Consider the following 19,508-nt stretch of genomic DNA (forward strand, 5'->3'; position numbering starts at 1 on the left):
TAAGATATTTTATAGGTATTACATGCTGTGGTCTTGGTCATTCAACTGCGTTGATAAGGGATGTCCTAATACCAATAACAGTATTTGGAATGGGGTTCAATACCACCCTTGTGTACTTAAACTTGTTCATAAAGTTTCTCAGATATTGCACCCAAGAAGAAGTTAACCTCATGTTGGTTAAGCATGTAGGCAGAGGTGGAAAAATGTCTTTGGCCCTGAAGGTGTAAAGCCAGCTTTTTATTTATTTACATATGCAGTTCTGTGCAATGTCCAGTCATTTGAGTTGAAAAGCAAATGGGATGTATCATACCACAGTCTGGGGTGCCACAGCAAAACGGTTTAAAAACTGTGCATATGAGTTTTCAGTTTTGGACTTGTAATTGATTTTTAAGTGCACTTGTCATTATTTTCAGCTAATCATTAATGGTTACTGAGTGTAGATTATTGCATAAATAGATTGAGGGACAAAAAAGCTGAAGCCACATTTATGTCAAAGAGATAAAAAAAATTTGGTCATTTAGATGTTTAAAAAAAAAAAAAAACTGCATGTAATGAAAATGTTGAATATGAAATAGAGGCAAATGAGACAGAATATGACTGTATGACAGTCTAAAGAGGGAAGAGAGTTATTTTGCATGCGTGTAATATTTAATTTTATTTTTTGTAATGGGTGAAGGGGAGAGTCACACTGAATTATCAGTTTTCTCTAAATGACAAAATATTAAGCTCAGGATCATCAAAGCTCTTGGGTTTTAATACATTCAGCTTTCATCAATGGACCATATCTTATCATAGTAGTTACTCCTTCCTCTGTAGCGCCACCATAAGGGATATGTGAAATGAATGAACTCACTTCATACACAAGCATTGGCCAAATGGTCCCCTGAGCTTTTCAGGGCCATGGTCTGTTACTGTTCTGTAATACATATGGGGAGGTGCTGCTGAAGTTTCCTGTGAAGTCAGACTCCTTGAACAGGATAGGTAGCAGTCCAGAGATATTCACGTGTAAAAGAAACTTTGTTCTGACCAATTAGATTTCAGCACATTCTGCTTTATTAGTAAGTGTTGCAGCGTTCTTATTAGTTGTAATTTGAAATTAACCAATGCACAAAGTAGAAGTAGTAGAAGAACATAGCGGATCAGGGAAAAGGAGGGTGGGATGGATGAAAATGGACTGACCCAGAGTCTCATGCTAGCGCTAGCTTAAGTTGCTTTTACCAGAAGCTTTGTCACTTACAGTAAAACGATTTCATGGTTAAATGGAGCCAGTAGTGGGATGTGGGGTTTGCCATAATCATGCAAATTAAGGAACAGTCAGGCTTCTCTGTGTGTGATGGACCTGAACTCAAGGGAGAGAGTATGTATATAGACAGGGGGTGCGGACACATTATTTGTTACTGGGTTCATGTATTGTTTTCCATCTTAATTATTGTTTATTTTTCTATTTTTTATGTTTATTTTTGTCTGATCCCCAAGCTGATGCAGCAAATACATTATGCTATTTTTTTATGTAATAAACAACAGAACATGGTCAGTATAGGAGTCACACATCGAATTCCCTACAGTTTTTTTTTTTTTTTTTTTTTTTGATCTTAGCTCATCAGCATTTAGTAACTACTCAGTTGAATGAATCACAAGAAAATGAAAGAGTTTATAAAAGTCACATTGCCCTTACATGTGATGTGTAGATTCAGTTACCTTAACCGTAACCTTAAAGATAAACTCCATCCTATTTCTGACTTTGGAAGTTCTTCTTAGCCTTTAATCCACATGGCAACAACCAACTGCATACTTTCTTGTTGAAATAACTGCTACCGTATAATGAAATCATTGATTTAAGGTATGTAGTTGTCTTTGACAATGTGGCCACTGAAAATAAAATGGCTATTTTTGTGTTCTGCTGGTTTTATTTTTATGTACACTAAATTATAGATGTATATTTCCTTTGACAGCTTTGTTTCATTTATATCATATGCAGTCATTAACCTCATTAGTTTTATTTTTTTTAAATCAACTTTTTCTGTCCTTTGTCCCTTTGCAGATTTTGGCGAACGTTATCATTTTCATGTGTGGCAACATGGCAGGTGCGTACCACAAGCATCTGATGGAGTTTGCACTTAAACAGACTTACGAGGACACCTGCAACTGCATCAAGTCTCCGATTAAACTGGAGTTTGAGAAGAGACAACAGGTAAGGTGGCCATAAAGTCTCAATGGCCCGTAATTAAGTCAAACTCTGTCAGGCAACATGTGAACTGTACTGCACAGGTAGCAGTGTTGATGGTGGTAATGATGATGGTGTCCAATGTGGCCATGTTTATAGTGGCAGGGTATTCAACTAATTATTTGTTAAATTGATACGGGGAAGATCATAATGATGTCTATATAGTACATGACACGTGGAAAAATATGACCCACCGACTGCTTAGAGAGTAATGTAAAATTGAGATATAAACTATACTGAAGATGTTTGTGTCCAGTCTCCTGGTGGTGGTGGTGGTGGTGGTGGTGGTGGGAAGGAAAGAAGTCTCAAGAGGACGTGTCACAGTTTGTATTGTGCACACTGGTAATAGTTAATGGCCACAGTTAAGAATGGTTGTGTTATTTCCTTAGAGCCGTCTCCGTGTCAAATTCTTTTGTATTAATCGCCATTTTTGAATGTGGGCTAGAATATGTGCAACTGTTTAATTTGTGGCCTAAATGAGCTAGTATGGTAATGTCCACTGATACTTTTGTTTGTTCTGTGCAGAATTTGGACAACACTGATAGGGTATTGACACAGCTATATTAAAGCTGATTTATCCATTATGACAATTCTAGAATAACACAGATTAAAGTGAGGGATCTTACAACATTTGGTAAATACACTGCTGGTCACATCCACAAAACCTGTGGTAATCATGGGTCTCATTTTTACATGACTAAAGGATACCTCCTACTTCCTTTCTTCTAATGTGCACAGCTGAGAAATACAAGGTAACATGTTTTGCCATTTTTGTCCCACTGAATATGCCTGTCTTTTCTTTTCAATATCCATTCAATACATTTCTTGGCTACCTCATTTCTATAACCCCTTTTGAGATTCTAAAAACTTGTTCTAATGCTCTTAGTGTGCAAATGCCATTTCCAAAAATAGTTTTCTTCTATTCATAATATGCAGCAAACCAGCAGTATCGTGTGCGTGTGTCTAAGCCATTGGGCTTTTCTCAAGATACTGTGTGTAAAGTTGGGACAGGTTAGAACAATCAAAGCAGATATATTTGTTGCTGCCACTAAAAAGCAGCATAGCATGTCTTTCTCTGAGGATAAGATTTTGATTACAGCTTACTTCTAGTTGAGCATGGGATGCAGCTAGCTTTTTAATGCAGCTGTTGCAGTTGCTTTTTTTTTTTTTTTGGTAGCTTTTCAGTGAAGCTTAGGGTGGGGCTGGTTATCTCTATGGTGAATCCAGCTTGTGTTGTTGCAACTGCCATGAGTTAGGCTGAAAATGCCTTGGGTGGAGTGTTTCACAGTAGCCCTGGAGTGCCACTGCTGTCTGAGACAGATGGTACCAACAGGGCAGACGCACTCTTCTCTGGGGCACTCTGTACACTCATACTGTACTGTATGCTGTCTGCTGCCTGCTTTTATCCAAAGTACCAAAGTAGTATGATTATCCCAATAAGGAATATGTGAAGTCGTGATACCAAAGTGCTCCCACCAAAGTGGACACTCTACTAGATGCAGAACCTTCTTAATCTCAATATTAGTGCAGGCATATTTAGTGGTGGTGATATTTAGGTCACATGACTGTTGTGTAGTTTTTATCTTAACAATAGTTGTGTATTTCTGGCATTGTGATTAAAGTAGTGGTCATCTGAGCTAATTATCTTTCTCCATAAAATATTAGCACAGTGAACCTTTTCTTCTTCTAATTTTTTTACATTTACCATAACTGGGAAACAGAGTGAACCTTGGCACAGTGTAGTGCCAAATTAGATTATAGGCTATAGATATAATAGAAAATCTTTGTCTCCTTCTATGATCCAAGGTTAATGCTTCAAAATGAAATGTTGTTCAAATTTAACTATATATCAATTTGCTGAAAATGTAATATTTTTCAGATCAAATTATGCTCCCTGATCATTATGCTCAAAATATCCCAACTTGGTAAAGTCAGATCAGTGTCCTTGCTATGGATTTAATTTCTTATAATAGAAATTGAAATGTAAAGTTGAGAGTTTATGGCCCTGACTAGCAGTGAACTAATTTTGGGTGCTAATGTCCCCGTAAGAATACTGAAACAAAGTACAATGGCTTCACTGGTAGTTGATCAGAAATTGTTGAAAACTGAATCTTATAATATGTATTACAAATCTTGATCGTCTTAACTTTTTATTAATATTCGTATTTTACTGTGATTTTTTTTTTTTTTTTCTAAACATACCTGTACTCCTGCTTGTGTCACTGCCACTAGGAGCGTCTCCTCTTGTCACTGTTGCCAGCTCACATTGCCCGTGTGATGAAAGCGGAGATCATTCAGAGGCTGAAGGGCTCAAACTTGGATCAGATTGAGAACACAAACAATTTTCACAACCTCTATGTCCAGAGACACACTAATGTCAGGTATTTTTCACTCATGTGACAAATCTGTACTGTAGTTGTAGTTGTAACTACTGTATGTGTTACAACAATGTACACATAATTAAGTTTACGCTAAAACCTTATACAAATCATTACAGGACTTTGACACAAATTCTTTTTCCCCCAATATTTAGTATACTGTATGCTGATATAGTAGGATTTACACGCCTGGCAAGCGACTGCTCACCCGGAGAGTTGGTGCACATGCTGAATGAACTGTTTGGAAAATTTGATCAAATTGCAAAGGTAAACAATTCATTATTGTTCAATGTCACAAAACAACACATTATAAGAAAGTGTTACCTTTTATTGTTTACTCTCCAATGAAGAAGAAAAAATAATACTGCAAGGGTAATATTTCGAAAACATAAATGGTATTTTCTGTGTAGTAACTAATATGATATTTTATGGTAATGTAAGATCAAACCAAAGACCAAGAGCTACAGTAATTACCTGGAAACCCACCTGCTATTTTCTGTGTAATATGCACAAAACAAAATGTGTAATATGCTGCAAAATTGCCTTTATCTCCCTAATTACTTAATTTCATAATAAATCCAAACATTAAACTGCAGCTGAGGAAATGGAGCAAGTCAACTATTAACCACAAAGTCAGTGGTCAGTCCCTATTGTCCTTATCCCCAGTGTAGGTCATAAACCCTGTTGGATGGTGATATTCTTTGCATTTTTGATCACTTTTTTTATGCTTTACAATATTTTGAGGAACATGCACACTGAGATATTTGTGATACAGATACTATGCAGTTTATAAAAATATAGACCATTAAGAATAAAATGCACTATATAAAGTATATGTATAAGGCTTTGAATGTAAAAAGTCTGGGGGAGGGTTATTAAAATGATGTTGTGATTCAACTAGAAAACAGTGGCACCTTTTTATGTGACCCCATATATCTGAGCCTGTGTTGCACATTTTTATCTGCAGGAAAATGAGTGTATGCGGATCAAAATCCTTGGTGACTGTTACTACTGTGTGTCTGGTCTACCAGAGTATCTGCCAAATCATGCTAAGAACTGTGTGAAAATGGGTTTGGACATGTGTGAAGCCATCAAGTAAGTGCTAATTACATAAAAATGCTGCTACAGAACAGGGACATTAAAAAAAAAAAAAAAAGGCTTCTGTTAGTTTACAATATGTCTCAGTAAATCACAAAAGCATCCATCAACTCTCCAGTAATGTTGAACTTTACTATTTTAACTATAGGAAAGTTAAAATGTTAAAACATTTGCCCTTACATTAAATAAATAAGAACATTCACCACAGTGGCTTATTCATCAGGATGTACCCACATGTTTTAAACAGCGCTAAAAATCGTGTATGTTGACTGAGCTACACCTTGAACACTGTCTCACTACTTTTGCCTCCCTGCTTTCTAAACTTTGCTTGGCTAGGTATTTTATCACAACACATTTCTGCAATACAACCTCCAACCATAGGGTCAGAGTTACAAGCCCCGCACTTCCCAACCACATGTTCAACTGTCCTTGGGCAACAGCCCATTCCCATCCCCAGCCGTGCAGTGCCGGTCGCAAGCCCTGTGAAATTGGGGAGGGTTGCATCAGGAAGGGCATCCGGCATTAAAAAATAAATTCAAATCAACATGCGGACAAAATAATTGCTGTGGTGACCCTGAGCTGTAAAGACCCAGATTTCATTGTGCTAAAAATGTAGCAGTGTTAATTGTTGGATCCTTATACTTATCTTACCTACACAGAATTAAAGGAGCTAGAAAGATTACAAATAACACATTTTAATTTAGAAACTGACAGTGTTTGGCTATATGTATAATAATAATTTGACCAAGCTTTCCATCTTTTTTGCGGGGTTTTATAAACATTACATTGACCATAAAGATCAGAGGAAAGCATCTTTGCTGAAAAAGACAGATGGTATGAGGGTTGTTTTGTATTGCTCCATATTAATGTGTTCTCTTGGTGCATGGCAGGAAAGTGCGAGATGCCACAGGGGTTGATATCAACATGCGCGTTGGTGTGCATTCGGGGAATGTCCTGTGTGGTGTGATTGGACTTCAGAAATGGCAATATGATGTTTGGTCACATGATGTCACACTGGCCAATCATATGGAAGCAGGAGGGGTACCAGGGTAAGTAAACGGAAGTAAAATGCAATTCTTTTTCCAAAAAAGTTAGGACACTGTGTAAAATCAAAATGGTGACATAATGTAGTGATTTGCAAGTCATTTAAAACCCACTCTGACCAGCCAAAAAAATTATACCAGCTAGTGGTTGTAATGTTGTGGACAGTAGTTGGCATGGAATATCATTAATAATGGCCTTGATTGACGGGTCAGAACACACAGTGCATTGCAGCTTTCAAGCTGCATAACCAATATTTTAGCTAACTTTATTATTTTTAAATCAAATAATCACCAAATGTTGAAAATGTATGCTCATTTGAAGTTGAAAAAAGTTTCACTTTGTGCATCACCTTTTTTTTTTTTTTTTTTAAACTATCCAATCATTTAGCATTGTTGCCTTCACCAGTGTTACCGATGCTGTGTGTAAAAATGCCCCCCTATGCTATCATGAATTTTCACTGTATGCTTATAACAAGGTTAATGCTCACTTTACTCATTATCCTATACAATGTGGTGTTTATGACTTCCAAAAAATGTATGGTTTTCCACTTTGCCTTTGTCTTACTGTAAAAGGCTGATTCTGAACCTTGTCTGTGTAAACTGTGTTCACCGTTGGTTTTCAAAGTTGTCCGTGAACCCATGCGGTGGTTTTCACTAAAGACTTGGTCTGTTTTTAATAAATTGTCACCTGAAGTCCTAAAGATTATAGACATTACATTTAGAATTTTGGCTTTATCCTTGGCATACGGACATCTGAATTATTTTCGATATTATTTACTGTACCATAGATGATGTACTTTCCAAAGTTTGGGGAATTTTAAAATAAAAAACATAATTGTTAATTAGTTGAAATAACTGACCAAAGCTTTTTATAGAGTGGTGAATCTCATAAATTCTTTCTTATGAAATACTCTGCTTCTTTATTTGTTGATTGTTTACAGGCGAGTCCACATCACCTCAGTGACTCTGGAGCACCTTAAAGGTGCATATAAAGTAGAAAATGGGGATGGACAGGAAAGGGACCCCTACTTGAAGGAACATGGAGTCATCACTTACCTTGTCATTAATCCAAAGGTATCGTATTCAGTAAAAAATAATAACATTGGACAACATTGGAAGAAAATGTAGTAAAATAACTATTTCTATTTTTAGGTCGAACGATGGAGCCCCCAGCATCATTACCGTCCCAGACATACTGTAGATGGAGCAAAGATGAGGGCGTCAGTCAGGATGACCCGCTACTTGGAGTCATGGGGAGCAGCCAAGCCCTTTGCCAACTTGCACCACAGAGACAGCATGACTAATGAGAGTGGGAAAATTAACACTTCTGTGTGTATTTTTATTTATTTTTTTAAACATATGTTTTATTTAGAAGATTCGGCTGTAGCTATAACCTGTCTGTCTTGCTGTGTGTCTAGGATGTGCCAATGGGGCAATATCACTTCCAGAGGAGATCAGAAAGGCAAGCTGCTCATTTTACACCTTGAGCAAAATTTGCTTTGGCAGGGTTATTCCCATCCCTTAACACTGCAGAGACAGGCAACAAAGAGTTTAATATAACTAGACTTCTACTAGAGGCTTTGATATGCTCTAATGCCTCTAATGTTATGTGAACTTAAAACATATTCTGTATCTTTTTCTTGTTACCCAATAAAGGACAAAGTCTCAGAAGAAACGGTTTGAGGAGGAACTTAATCAGAGGATGATTAGGACCTTTGATGGGATAAATTCACAAAAGTAAGGGTCATTTAAAAAAGTTTTAATCTCCTTGTGCAAAAAGTAAAGTATATGCAGAAATCTTAGGACATTGTCCTAATTCTGATAAGACGTGCAATCATTTTTAATAACTAATAGTTAAACAGTGCACCAAACTGCCATACATTCCCTTGTTTCTTTGCATAAACGGGTCTAGTATATGTATAGCAGTGCATATGTTGTCCTTTTTGTCCAAACTATTATTGTGTCTTAATGCTTCCAGACAGTGGCTCAAGTCTGAGGACATTCAAAGAATATCTTTATTTTTTCACAACAAATCCTTGGAGAAGGAGGTAAGAGAGTTGTTGGAATTAGACAGACTTGTGGTGTCTGAGTGTGCAATTGAGGAATGTCTGAAGCACTTTGTCTCCTTTTCTAAAAGGCTTTTGTTTTAACGTGACTTTTTTTTTCTTCATCTTTTTAGTACAGAGCAACAACCTTGCCAGCATTCAAATACTATGTCACCTGCGCTTGTTTGATCTTTTTCTGCATTTTCCTTGTGCAGATTCTCGTCCTTCCAAAGTATGTGTGCTTTATTTTATAATCTTATAATAACCTTACTGTTAACATAATGTTGTATTATGTTTTGGTTTGGAAGATAGCATGTACATTTATTTTTTGCCATACTAAACTTCTCCCTGCCTTGACAAGAAGTTTCTAGGTTCAGTGCTAAAAAAAATTTGTACAATAATCTTTGTGAAATATAAATGGAGGACGCAATGTCATATTGTTTTATTTTTTTTTCTTTCTCCTAGAACAACGGTTTTGGGAATATCATTTGGAATGGCTTTTCTTATCCTTTCCTTGATCCTCTTGATTTGTTTCATTGGACACTTCCTGGTGGGTAAATCTATTTAGTATAAACATCACTGTTTAACCCTAATGCACGTGCACACTCTAATGGGATGCTTTGTTTCTTACTGTTTGTCCTAATGCCATAACAGAGGCACGTGAGTGGTTCAGGTCCTCTGGACATCTTAACAGCTGATTAAGTGGCCTTGTTGATGGCTCGGTGCCACTAAGGTGTGACCCTGGGCAAAATTTATCCTGAGCCTATGCATTAAACAGCTGCTCATTGTCCACTACTTTTCCCCTACCCTTCCTAAAAAGTCTATGCACTTTGGTGCAGGAGATTATCATTCTTGAATACTCTTAGGCCAACGTACTGTATAAATGCACTGGTCCGTTACTGAAATGTCATCTTCATTTTCTTAGTCATAAGTTTTTCAACATGGCAAACAGAGGCTTGCCTTTCTTTAGTATGATATATGCATTATAAACAATTGAAAAATTGAATAATTCCCTAGAAGATCTTTTAGAAATTGGGGTTGAAGCCACTGAAAACAGGGTGAGCAATGAAAATGCTAACTTTGCCCGTTCCAGAAGCAGACAGCCATATGTAAAAAAGTTGTCACTGCACCTGGGCAAAATCAAATTGGTGAAACACTACAACTGTAAAAGGAATTCAGCGGTTTCATGCAAATTAGAATATTATACCCTATATCTATGAGCCTTTTTTTTTTCTCAACGGCACAGTGCTGCGGAAAGGGTGGTTGTTTGTTTCAGAGAACACATTCAGTTAATCCCAGCTTAATGTAAGTAAAGACAAATACTGATTTGACCCCTTAATCTCTAACATAAAATGTCAAGAGAAACTACTGTGCATTTGTGAAATATTTAGTCTGACTAAAATCTTGAGATTTACCATTAAAATAATTAATTAGGACTGTGTAATTTTAAAATCAGATTTAAATTACAAATATTTATTTCTATAATATTTATTCATACACATTTCCTGTCATTATGTAAGTTTGGCTAACATTTGGAAAGTGGACAGCTGTGAGTTGTATTGACAAATTTGAACCCAAACATTAGTGTGCTGTCCTAATTTTCCATTCCCCACGTAAGATATTGGCCTGTGTTTTTTGCAGTAACCTTGTCATTGTTTAGAGTGATTTGCTTTTAATGGTTTACCCATTAATCCACACTCAATAACCCAGGAGTAAAGTAAAAAAAAAAAAAAATTAAACCCTACATTTATGGTAAGCCTAGTGATGCAGCATGCTATATGTAGTGTGTTCATTAGTGTAATGTCTGCAATGAGCTACAGTACATCCCTGAGCTACAGTACTCAAATGTCACATCCACTCAGCTGCAGTGATGCTCACATATTGCTCTGAGATGATCAAGCAAATTATTTTGGGCTTTCACAGTCATTGTCCCGCAATGAAACCCATTCAGCTGAAAGCCGGAAGAAGAAAAACTAATTGACTGTAATAGGCCCAGTGAGTATTTGCTGAAGCCCAGGAAGATTTTTATTTTTGTATTTATTTATTTGCATCCATCAAAATCCATCAAATTGACTAGGTTCATACAGTACAAAGTCTATCGGTGGTATTTGAGTGTATGGCCTGGCAGGTAATATTGCTGTGTGAAAATGAGGAGCATCAATGCACAGGCAGTACTGCTCTTTGAAATATAGAAACTTTAACCTCAGTAATCTTAATCTCATCTTAATGACTAGTGAATCAGGGGTTGGGTGTTAGTTAAAATGATTTCAAATTTTTAGTGGAAGCCAAGGGAAGCTAAAGAGGTTAGTCTAACTGAAAGGTATAGTGGTAGCTATACATTCTGACTGTACACATAATGGAATCAGCTTTGATAGGTCTGTAGAGCTAGTAAGGACAAACAAACCTAAGCTCCTGCAGAGGGATTTTTAGGCATTCAAGAACCGGATGAGCTATACATTAGTTTCTAATGTGAGTTCCGGATCCACGCTGTGTTCTCCTTCCAGTTCACATCGGCATATTCCTTTAAACGGGATGGAGCAGTGACTTTATTCCCAGCTCCCCGCAGATGTCTAAGCCTAAATGATCTCTAATGCCTTTAAGAGGAAACAAATTTATTGAGATAATGTTCATGTCCATCAAGTCACAAACAATAGGTGTTACAAAGAACACCCCTGTTGGAGGCCACCACAGAGTGGAAGCAGGTTTGACTTCCTGCTGAGAATACAGCTATAATTGTCACTCTGGTTTTACCAATAATAGGTCTTTATATAAACCTCTTCCATAAACTAATGTGGGGTATGCATTACAACAGAAACGGGTCTCTTCCTAAGACATTGCTCAGATGTTTGAAATCTGTTTGGCTCACTGGACTAATTTTTCCCAATAGGCAGATCAGTTCATTTGATTCCCTGATAACTAGAGCACACCCTCGGGTCACTTTGTTTTTTCTTTTTTCCTTTCTTTTAATCTGGGGAACCACTAGCCCCGCCTGCCCTTCCAGACATAATTACTAGAGTACACTGTCATAATTGTGTGGGAAAAGCAGTATTGCTTCTCAGAGAAAAAAGCTGCTAAGGTTGTCAGTTAATCAGCAGTACTTGTTTTGGTTTGTGAGCTTTTTATGGATTTTGCAATTTATTTGAAAATAATTTTTCAGCAGAATTTTTTTTTTTGCGTGTTTTCATTTGTGCATTATTTTAATTATTACACATGTTCCTCTTTTCTTTTTCTGTGTATATTTGACCATGTTCATGACCTTTTACTGTGTCAGCTTCCTCGCAGTCCTCTTGTATACTTTGCCTCATATATTTTTGTTTTTGTGTGTCCCTGCAGCACTGCAGTAAAAGTGCCTCCACTTCTTGGATGTGGCTGCTGAGGTCATCAGTCATTATTGCCAACAAGCCATGGCCTCGCATCACTATCACCATGACAACCACAGCTCTAATACTCGTAATGGCTGTCTTCAACATGGTGAGCTTTTATGTGCAGATGCTGCTGTAAAGGAGAGGTAAAACTAATTGGCGATTGAGGAGTAATAAAGTATCTTAAGCCTTCAGATGACAATGCACTATTTGTAAATGCATAGTAATTAGAAGGTGATCAAATGTAACATAATTCACACAAACAAATACAATGATTTTGAGCCTAATACTGTAAACAGCTTGATACTGCGTTCTGTAATATAAAAATTAAATCTTACTGAAACAGTAACAAAAGATGGAGAGTCACAGTAGTCTGATATCATTAGTGACTGTGGATGCACTATTATTACCATTAATACAGGAAAAGATTTTACTTAACAAGTGATGTAGAAAAATTAATAATTGCTTGTTTAGTTTTCCATTATGGTTTTCCCTAATAATAGTGGCAACATCATTCTCATGCAATGATTCCAATACTGGATGCGCTTTTTTTTTTTTTTTTTTTTTTCTTCATTAGCTTTCAGTATTTAAAAAAATAATAATAATAAATCTAGTGAAGATTTCTTTTTAATGTAGAGAGGAAAAGGAAAATAATAATATCTCCAAAAAAACTGTAATAGTAGCCTCAGGCTTGTGAAGAAGTTTCATGATAAAGCATGGTGTCAGGGCCCTGGTTTAAAAGTTCACACAAATCGATTCCAGAGATTATAATCTTGTTTTGGGCCTGACGTAGGTCAGTTGCTCTGGGCGGATGAACCAAATTAACTTGGATTTGCTCAATGGGGCAGCCAATCCTCATCTTGTTTACTTTAAAGGCCACTATTGAATGGTTGTCACTCTTTGCCTCTTACTTAACAAGATTCTGTTTCCTCTTGCAAGTAAAATGTAGAGTGCGCACACATGGTCATGTGAAAGACAAGCAGACCGAAATAGCTGTTTGTGCTTTCCATTGTCTGGTTTGTTTGCTGTGGTTGTTTTCATTAAAAAGCATTTTTAGCTCATTTCTGTTAACTTTATTTGTGTGTTATTTCTAGTTCTTTTTAGAAGACAATGTCTCACCTCCAGTTCCTGTTTACAATTCATCAAATGAAACCCAGTTTTACCGTAATGGTCAACTAATTGCCATCAATGGCAAAAGCAATCTCTACCTTCCAGTAAGTAAATTATTCTCTACAGTATATTTATTTTATCAATTCTTTGCTAATGTTTAAATAATAAAGCAATCCTTCTGTCTGTCTAGTATTTTATTTACAGTTGCATCCTGGGCCTCATATCATGCTCTGTGTTCCTGAGGGTAAACTATGAGTTGAAGATGATTATTATGTTGACAGCTGTGGTGATCTACAATGTCATTATTCTACAAACACATGCTTCCCTGCTGGATGAATATAGTAGAGTCTTGTACAAGACTGAAAGCCTGGATAGGTAAGTGTACAGCCAAAGATACTGTTCAAGCAAGTGTGAGAGAGGGAAGGGGAGTCAAGGCAGGGCGAGAGGGAGCATTTAGCATGGAAAGAAAAGAAGCTGTGTTGAGCTGGTGCTTGTATTGCATCCTGTGGGATTTTGAATAAGTGACAAGAGTTAGTTATAAAAAGAGATTGAATATGGGAAGGTAAAAGGGGTGAAAAGAGGAGGCTGCTACTGTAGCTACAAAAAAAAAATGTACTTTACTAACTGACAGCTTGGTCCTTTTTAATACAGGCCAATTTCTGATACTTTTACCTTATGCATTCAATTTTTGTTTGTTTCCTCCTGAGTATATTATATATATATATATATATATATATATATATATATATATATATATATATATATATATATATATATATATATATATATATATATATATATATATATATATATATATATATATATATATATATATATATATATATATAAATATATATAATATATATATATATATATATATAAATATATATAATATATATATAATATCTAATCTATATATACCTCTCTCACACTTGACTCACCAGGAGCAACTTCTTGTGTTATGGCCAAAAACACAACAAACAAAATTGGCAACCCTGAGATTAGTGGAAGACCATTCTACAGTCTGAGCTGCAGCCAACACAATAAACATAATGGACATGTTAAATAGGTTGGGACCCTCTAAAACCCTGCCACTCTGCAGTCATCTGCCGCAGAATATTTTTGTTGTAAATTTGGAATAACCATAGATTCTAGGGGTTATACAGAATTCACAGAACTGTAGTTACTTTGGAATCTCATTTATTTCATTCTTCTTGAGCACCAGAGACAGTATGACAAACCTTACTTTCTCATACTATCTATCATCGGGAATCTTCCTAGCATATGGAGATGTAACATCGCTTCCACTGATTGTGGTGAAAAAGCTGCCAAGTTGACAGACATTTGAATCCCAAACAATGACTCCATGGAATCAGACAATACACATATAACCGGCCAGATAAAATGCATTGTACTTCCACAGTGCCTGAGATCTGAGGGTTTTTTGTGTGTATGTGTCACTAATCTGTTTTTTTTTTTTTTTTGCTCCCGTACAGCTGTTAGATTGACATCTAACAGACCATAGCAGAGAGTGTTTCTTGCTCCGAGGCCACTGGCTTGCTATTTTTGAATTGCACTTATCTCCACCATGTTGAGTATTAGTGTGGTTTTTCTTACAACACAACAGCCTATCTGCAGCTAATAGGAACTGAGTTCAGTTTGTGTTTATCGGATTGTCTCATTCTGCAGCGTGTAACTGCGGCAGTAAATTGCCTGGCCCAGGTGATTACACTACATGCCATGATGCTCACTGTTTTCAGCTAATGTTTGCTCTTTTTCAACCCAGGGGATGGACACGATGCCCTTCATGTCTTGGCATTGAACAAGGCAGGAACAGACAGATGATGTTTGTACTATTTGTGGCTGCATGCTGTTTGCAGAGAGGGGGACACAAGGTTCACTAAGCCTGAAAAAGGCAATACTGATGCTGACTTACCTCTAACCTAAAAAAATACCTGCATTCAGGTTTTGTGTGGGGTATTTATGCATTACAGGTCAAATCAGTATGAAATTGTGATTTAACTCCTGGCCCTGAAAGTGGACACCCTGGCTTGTGAGTTTGCCCAGATAAAAGCTTTGCTTTTGAATATACAGCCTGTCAGCAATCCTGCTGCTCTCACTGCTGCTGAAGAACCTCGACCTGATGATGGTGACGTGTCTCCACTGCTTTGCGCCTTGAAGCTTCTTTTTGCTGACAGTGGATGAATGGAACAATCGACAGGTTCTCGGCAGTCCGAGAGAAAATCCCTGGTATACTGAAATCGGTCACTCAACATTGAAATAAGAAATTCGGACTGCTGTAACACTGTTATATCTGACAACAGAAAACACTTCACACCTACAGCCAATTTTGATGCAGCAGCGGTTACCACTCCAGCACCATGCTGGCTGCAACAAAAATCCTAATGTATTCTCAATTCTGCTTTTTCCGTAATATTGCTAAACTTAAAATTTATTTTAACATGAGCAATTCTTCCATACATAGATATCATCTGACAACACCCACTGTACTTCTGCTGGAATATGAGGAAAGTTTTTCTGAATCATTTCTAGAAGTTCTGCTTGAATTAAAATGTGGGTCAGGAAGGCAGTTTGGTGTCTTTGTAGTTATCGACATTCCTTTTCAAGGCAACAGCATAATGTGATTACGTTTGTTTTCCTGCTAAACCACTCAATTTCACACAACATTGGTCAACTGAAATATAACCTTGGAAGGTGTTCTCAGTAAAACAAATAAAAAAGCTTTGGTCATTTCTGTAGTTGAACGCGTAAACCTGCACAACCCTCTGTCTGTCCGCAGTCATTGGCATTCATAGTGTGTTGGGAATTGATTAGGGGAGTGCAGAACTTGCAGACTGTTTTCTCAGTTGTCAATGTGTACTATGTGATTGCAAACTTTAGATGGAACAATTTCGTTAGTTACACCACAAAAATATATTTAAATTATGTAGTTTATATGATTACTTTTATTAAAGGCCATGTTAATGACATGTTTTGGGTTTTGTGTGTGCATGTACAGGACAGTACATATACACAGTACCTATTGCATGACTTATTCTTTTTATAAGCATGTGCCCTATATTTGTTTTTACGACAGGGAAAAGAGTGAAGCGTATTAATGGGGTTTAATCTCTGCAGATTAATCAATCTCTTCACTCTGCTTGGAATGTATGTTTTTGTCACTTTTTTCTTTTGTTTTTTCTGTCAAACTAACGCTTCCTTTTTCTTTTTCTCTGCCCTTCTAGGCCAGGAGTTCTCAAAGACCTGAAGACTATGGGCTCCATCTCCCTCTTTATCTTCTTCATCACTTTGCTCGTGCTGGCCAGACAGGTAAGTCTCCACTAGATATGTTTGAATGATGTTATAGTTTGTCTTCTGCCTACAGATTTTCCACTTAGCACTTATAAATAAATGCAGTGTTTGGCTGTGCTCTTTCAGTAAAACATCACAATTTAATTATTTTTCTCTCACTGTGAGCAGAAACTCTGGTTTCATGACGTCTGAACTCTTAATTGGAAACAGTATCTATCATGCATGAAGACATGCATGTGTTGCTGTATCTTGCCGTGAGTGCTGTAATAGCAATAGCATCTCACATTCATCATACAGATGATTAGTCAACTGTGCATAGCTGAGTTCGAGAGAAGGTATTTTGTCTGCTGTGTCATACTGTGCAAGAGAGGCATCATGAGACCAGTTTGCCACTCAGAGCCAATGATTTACTTTAGTAATACTGCAGTTACTCAGGTGGACTTTGGGATTTACTAGCCAGGAGATACAGGGAGCACAGGCTGATTTTTATTTATTTATTTTATTTTTTTCCCAGCCACTATATTTGGGAGTTGTCCAGAATTTTGGACAGTGCTGGAGTAGTTCTGGAGTTTATTCTTGTAGAAGCGAGGTCTTGATGAGCCTGGGTTTTTAGTCAAGAAGCAAGTTTAAACCAGTAAATTGTAAACAGAAGAAAGGAAGAACATTCTCTCCTCCCCTCATGTCCCCCTGTGTTCTGGTCTACACTGATTTAATTAGGAAGCTCAGTCAAATTTAAATGTAGTAGTGAATTAGATTTTGTAAATCCATGAAGGAAACAGCTTTTTTGTTTGTTTGTTTGTGTTTGATTTTTTTTATTTTTTATTTTGTACCATAATAGTTCCCTCAGTTTGGAGCAAGTGAATTATTAAGCCCGGTCCAAGACTTTCCATGAGTTATAGAGGGATAAAGCTTCATAGCTTTATTTCTAAGTTATGTTCTAATATTCTTAATCAAAGACTTAATATTATTTTTGCTGGCAGATGAACAAAATGGGTTTAGCAGGAACTGAGCTTGCACTGATTTCTTATATTATTCGTACACAATTACTTGGGCCAGAGTGCAGGAGGGAGAACCATTTCTTGGCATTTGATAGATTTTCAAAGGGTTTTGATCTTGTATTGATGGGAAATATTATGAAGCTCTTAAAGCTCTCTATTTAGCCCCAGTTGAATATGTGCAGGTTAATGGATACACAAATGGATGGTTTGACACCTTTGTGCCATAAGCCATCTATACTGAGAGCCATACTTTACCCTACAACTTTCCCCAACCATTTTGTGCTTTATATAAACAGTTTAAGCCAAGCCCAGTAGAAATTGGGAAGAGTTGTGTCAGGAAGGGCATCCGGTATAAAAAGTGTGCCAAATCAACATGCGGACAAATGATCCTCTGTGGCGACCCTGAACTCATGGGATAAGCTGAAAGGGCAAAGAAAATATAAAAACAATGTAATAAATGAGGCAGTTAGGTTTAGGGGTCAGGATCAATAATTTTTTTGTACTTATTGCAGATGATGTGGGTCTGCTGGTAGCGACTTGACAGGACCCACATGTTATATTGTTTACAGAGCTAGTGTTGTAATGATGAAACTCAAATTATGCGTTTTAGAACAAGAGGAACATCTAAAATTGAGAATGGGTTTTATATAAGTGTAGTTCCTAGGTCATACTCCTTTACAAATGTTGAGGTTTTGCCTTTGATAATCATCTGACCTTGGGAAGCAGGACCTTGTCAGATTCTGGATTGGGACCTTACGTTTTATAAAGATCTCACTTATACCACTTCCACACCAGAGAGAGATCTGATTGTGCAGACTTGGTATTTTGCCTTTGGCCTTGGAAACCAGACACTATCCTTCAGTGCCAGAGGACAGGAAGTGTCTGTTATATTATTTGTATAAAGTAGAGGATATTATGCATATTGTGTTTGTTTTGTTTTTATCATGTACTTAGAATTCAACTTAGAAAAAAAAACTGAAGTTGACAACCATAGCATATTTATTATGACTACACTAGTTAACATTAGACAAATGACATAGCTCAGTTTTTTAATGTTTTTTTTCATGCTCAGTATATGAAATTATTGCATGCTTGAATTACAATGTGCAGATTAATATTGCTGTTTCATATCACAGGCTGTCATGAAGTAACATTTCAGTTGTTTCATGTTTTCCCACCCTCTTTCACAACATCTGTCATGTAATGCTGCTAATGTTACTGCACCTATAAGCAAATTATTATTGGGATCTATATACATTGTCATTACAGGAAGAGGGATGTTTACACTCTATGGATTATTTTGTAGGATACGACTCAAAGCTGTTCTTTTAGACTTCTGAGACACTGAATTTCCACTAGGAGCCTCTTTTCCTTGAAATCCTTAGTTTGAATAAATGTGGAAAATGTGCGTGCTGCAACAAGTGCTGCGTGGTCTTGATATAGACCCCCAAAGCTTAAGATTAATATTAAGCAGATTGAGTTTGAGTGGATAAGTGTATTTCCAGAACACTAATTACTGATGTCCCCATCAGTGAAAAAATGCCAGGGGCAACCATCTGTACAGCAAAAATAACAGATGCCATTTATTAATATCTGCTCAGGCTCACACACTGCTCTATGCACACACCACCCCTCTTTTTCCTCTTAATGTAAAATTATCATACAAAATCATATATCTTTTTTTGTTTTTGTCGCCCCCCCCCCAGGTGGCCTAAGTTTCATCATAGGCCAGCTGACAGATGTGAGCACTTTACACAAAAATGGAAGAGAATTATATGGTGCATCTTGCACCATATCTCTATTATTTCCAAAGTCCCATTTGTCCCATTTTCCTTAAATTTGCCTCAGTTATCCTTCCAAAAGCCTTGGTAATGTAGTGCTATTGTTTGTTTTTTTTCCCAATGGCTTTTCATTGTGATTTAACCAAAGCCACATTAA

The 19,508-nt window shown here is 36.8% G+C and overlaps 1 protein-coding gene across 5 annotated transcripts in view; it reads left to right on the forward strand.

The window, feature by feature from the left end:
- The window catches only part of adcy2a (adenylate cyclase 2a), a 43,460-nt gene that overhangs the window by 18,640 nt on the left and 5,312 nt on the right, over positions 1-19,508 (forward strand). For 4 of the 5 annotated variants that reach the window (XM_067510646.1, XM_067510642.1, XM_067510643.1 and 1 more), the window contains 16 exons: positions 2,042-2,191; positions 4,457-4,605; positions 4,758-4,869; positions 5,570-5,697; positions 6,591-6,749; positions 7,685-7,817; positions 7,896-8,072; positions 8,162-8,205; positions 8,400-8,480; positions 8,722-8,791; positions 8,923-9,020; positions 9,254-9,338; positions 12,122-12,259; positions 13,245-13,364; positions 13,451-13,635; positions 16,506-16,590. In XM_067510646.1, coding sequence (XP_067366747.1) covers positions 2,042-2,191; positions 4,457-4,605; positions 4,758-4,869; positions 5,570-5,697; positions 6,591-6,749; positions 7,685-7,817; positions 7,896-8,072; positions 8,162-8,205; positions 8,400-8,480; positions 8,722-8,791; positions 8,923-9,020; positions 9,254-9,338; positions 12,122-12,259; positions 13,245-13,364; positions 13,451-13,635; positions 16,506-16,590 — 1,914 coding nt within the window. Of the gene's footprint in view, positions 1-2,041; positions 2,192-4,456; positions 4,606-4,757; positions 4,870-5,569; positions 5,698-6,590; positions 6,750-7,684; positions 7,818-7,895; positions 8,073-8,161; positions 8,206-8,399; positions 8,481-8,721; positions 8,792-8,922; positions 9,021-9,253; positions 9,339-12,121; positions 12,260-13,244; positions 13,365-13,450; positions 13,636-16,505; positions 16,591-19,276; positions 19,312-19,508 lie in introns of all 5 variants that reach the window. The other variant, XM_067510644.1, reaches the window with a different exon arrangement.

The sequence above is a fragment of the Channa argus genome, chromosome 7 (genome assembly GCF_033026475.1).
Source record: "Channa argus isolate prfri chromosome 7, Channa argus male v1.0, whole genome shotgun sequence".
Lineage (NCBI taxonomy): Eukaryota > Metazoa > Chordata > Actinopteri > Anabantiformes > Channidae > Channa > Channa argus.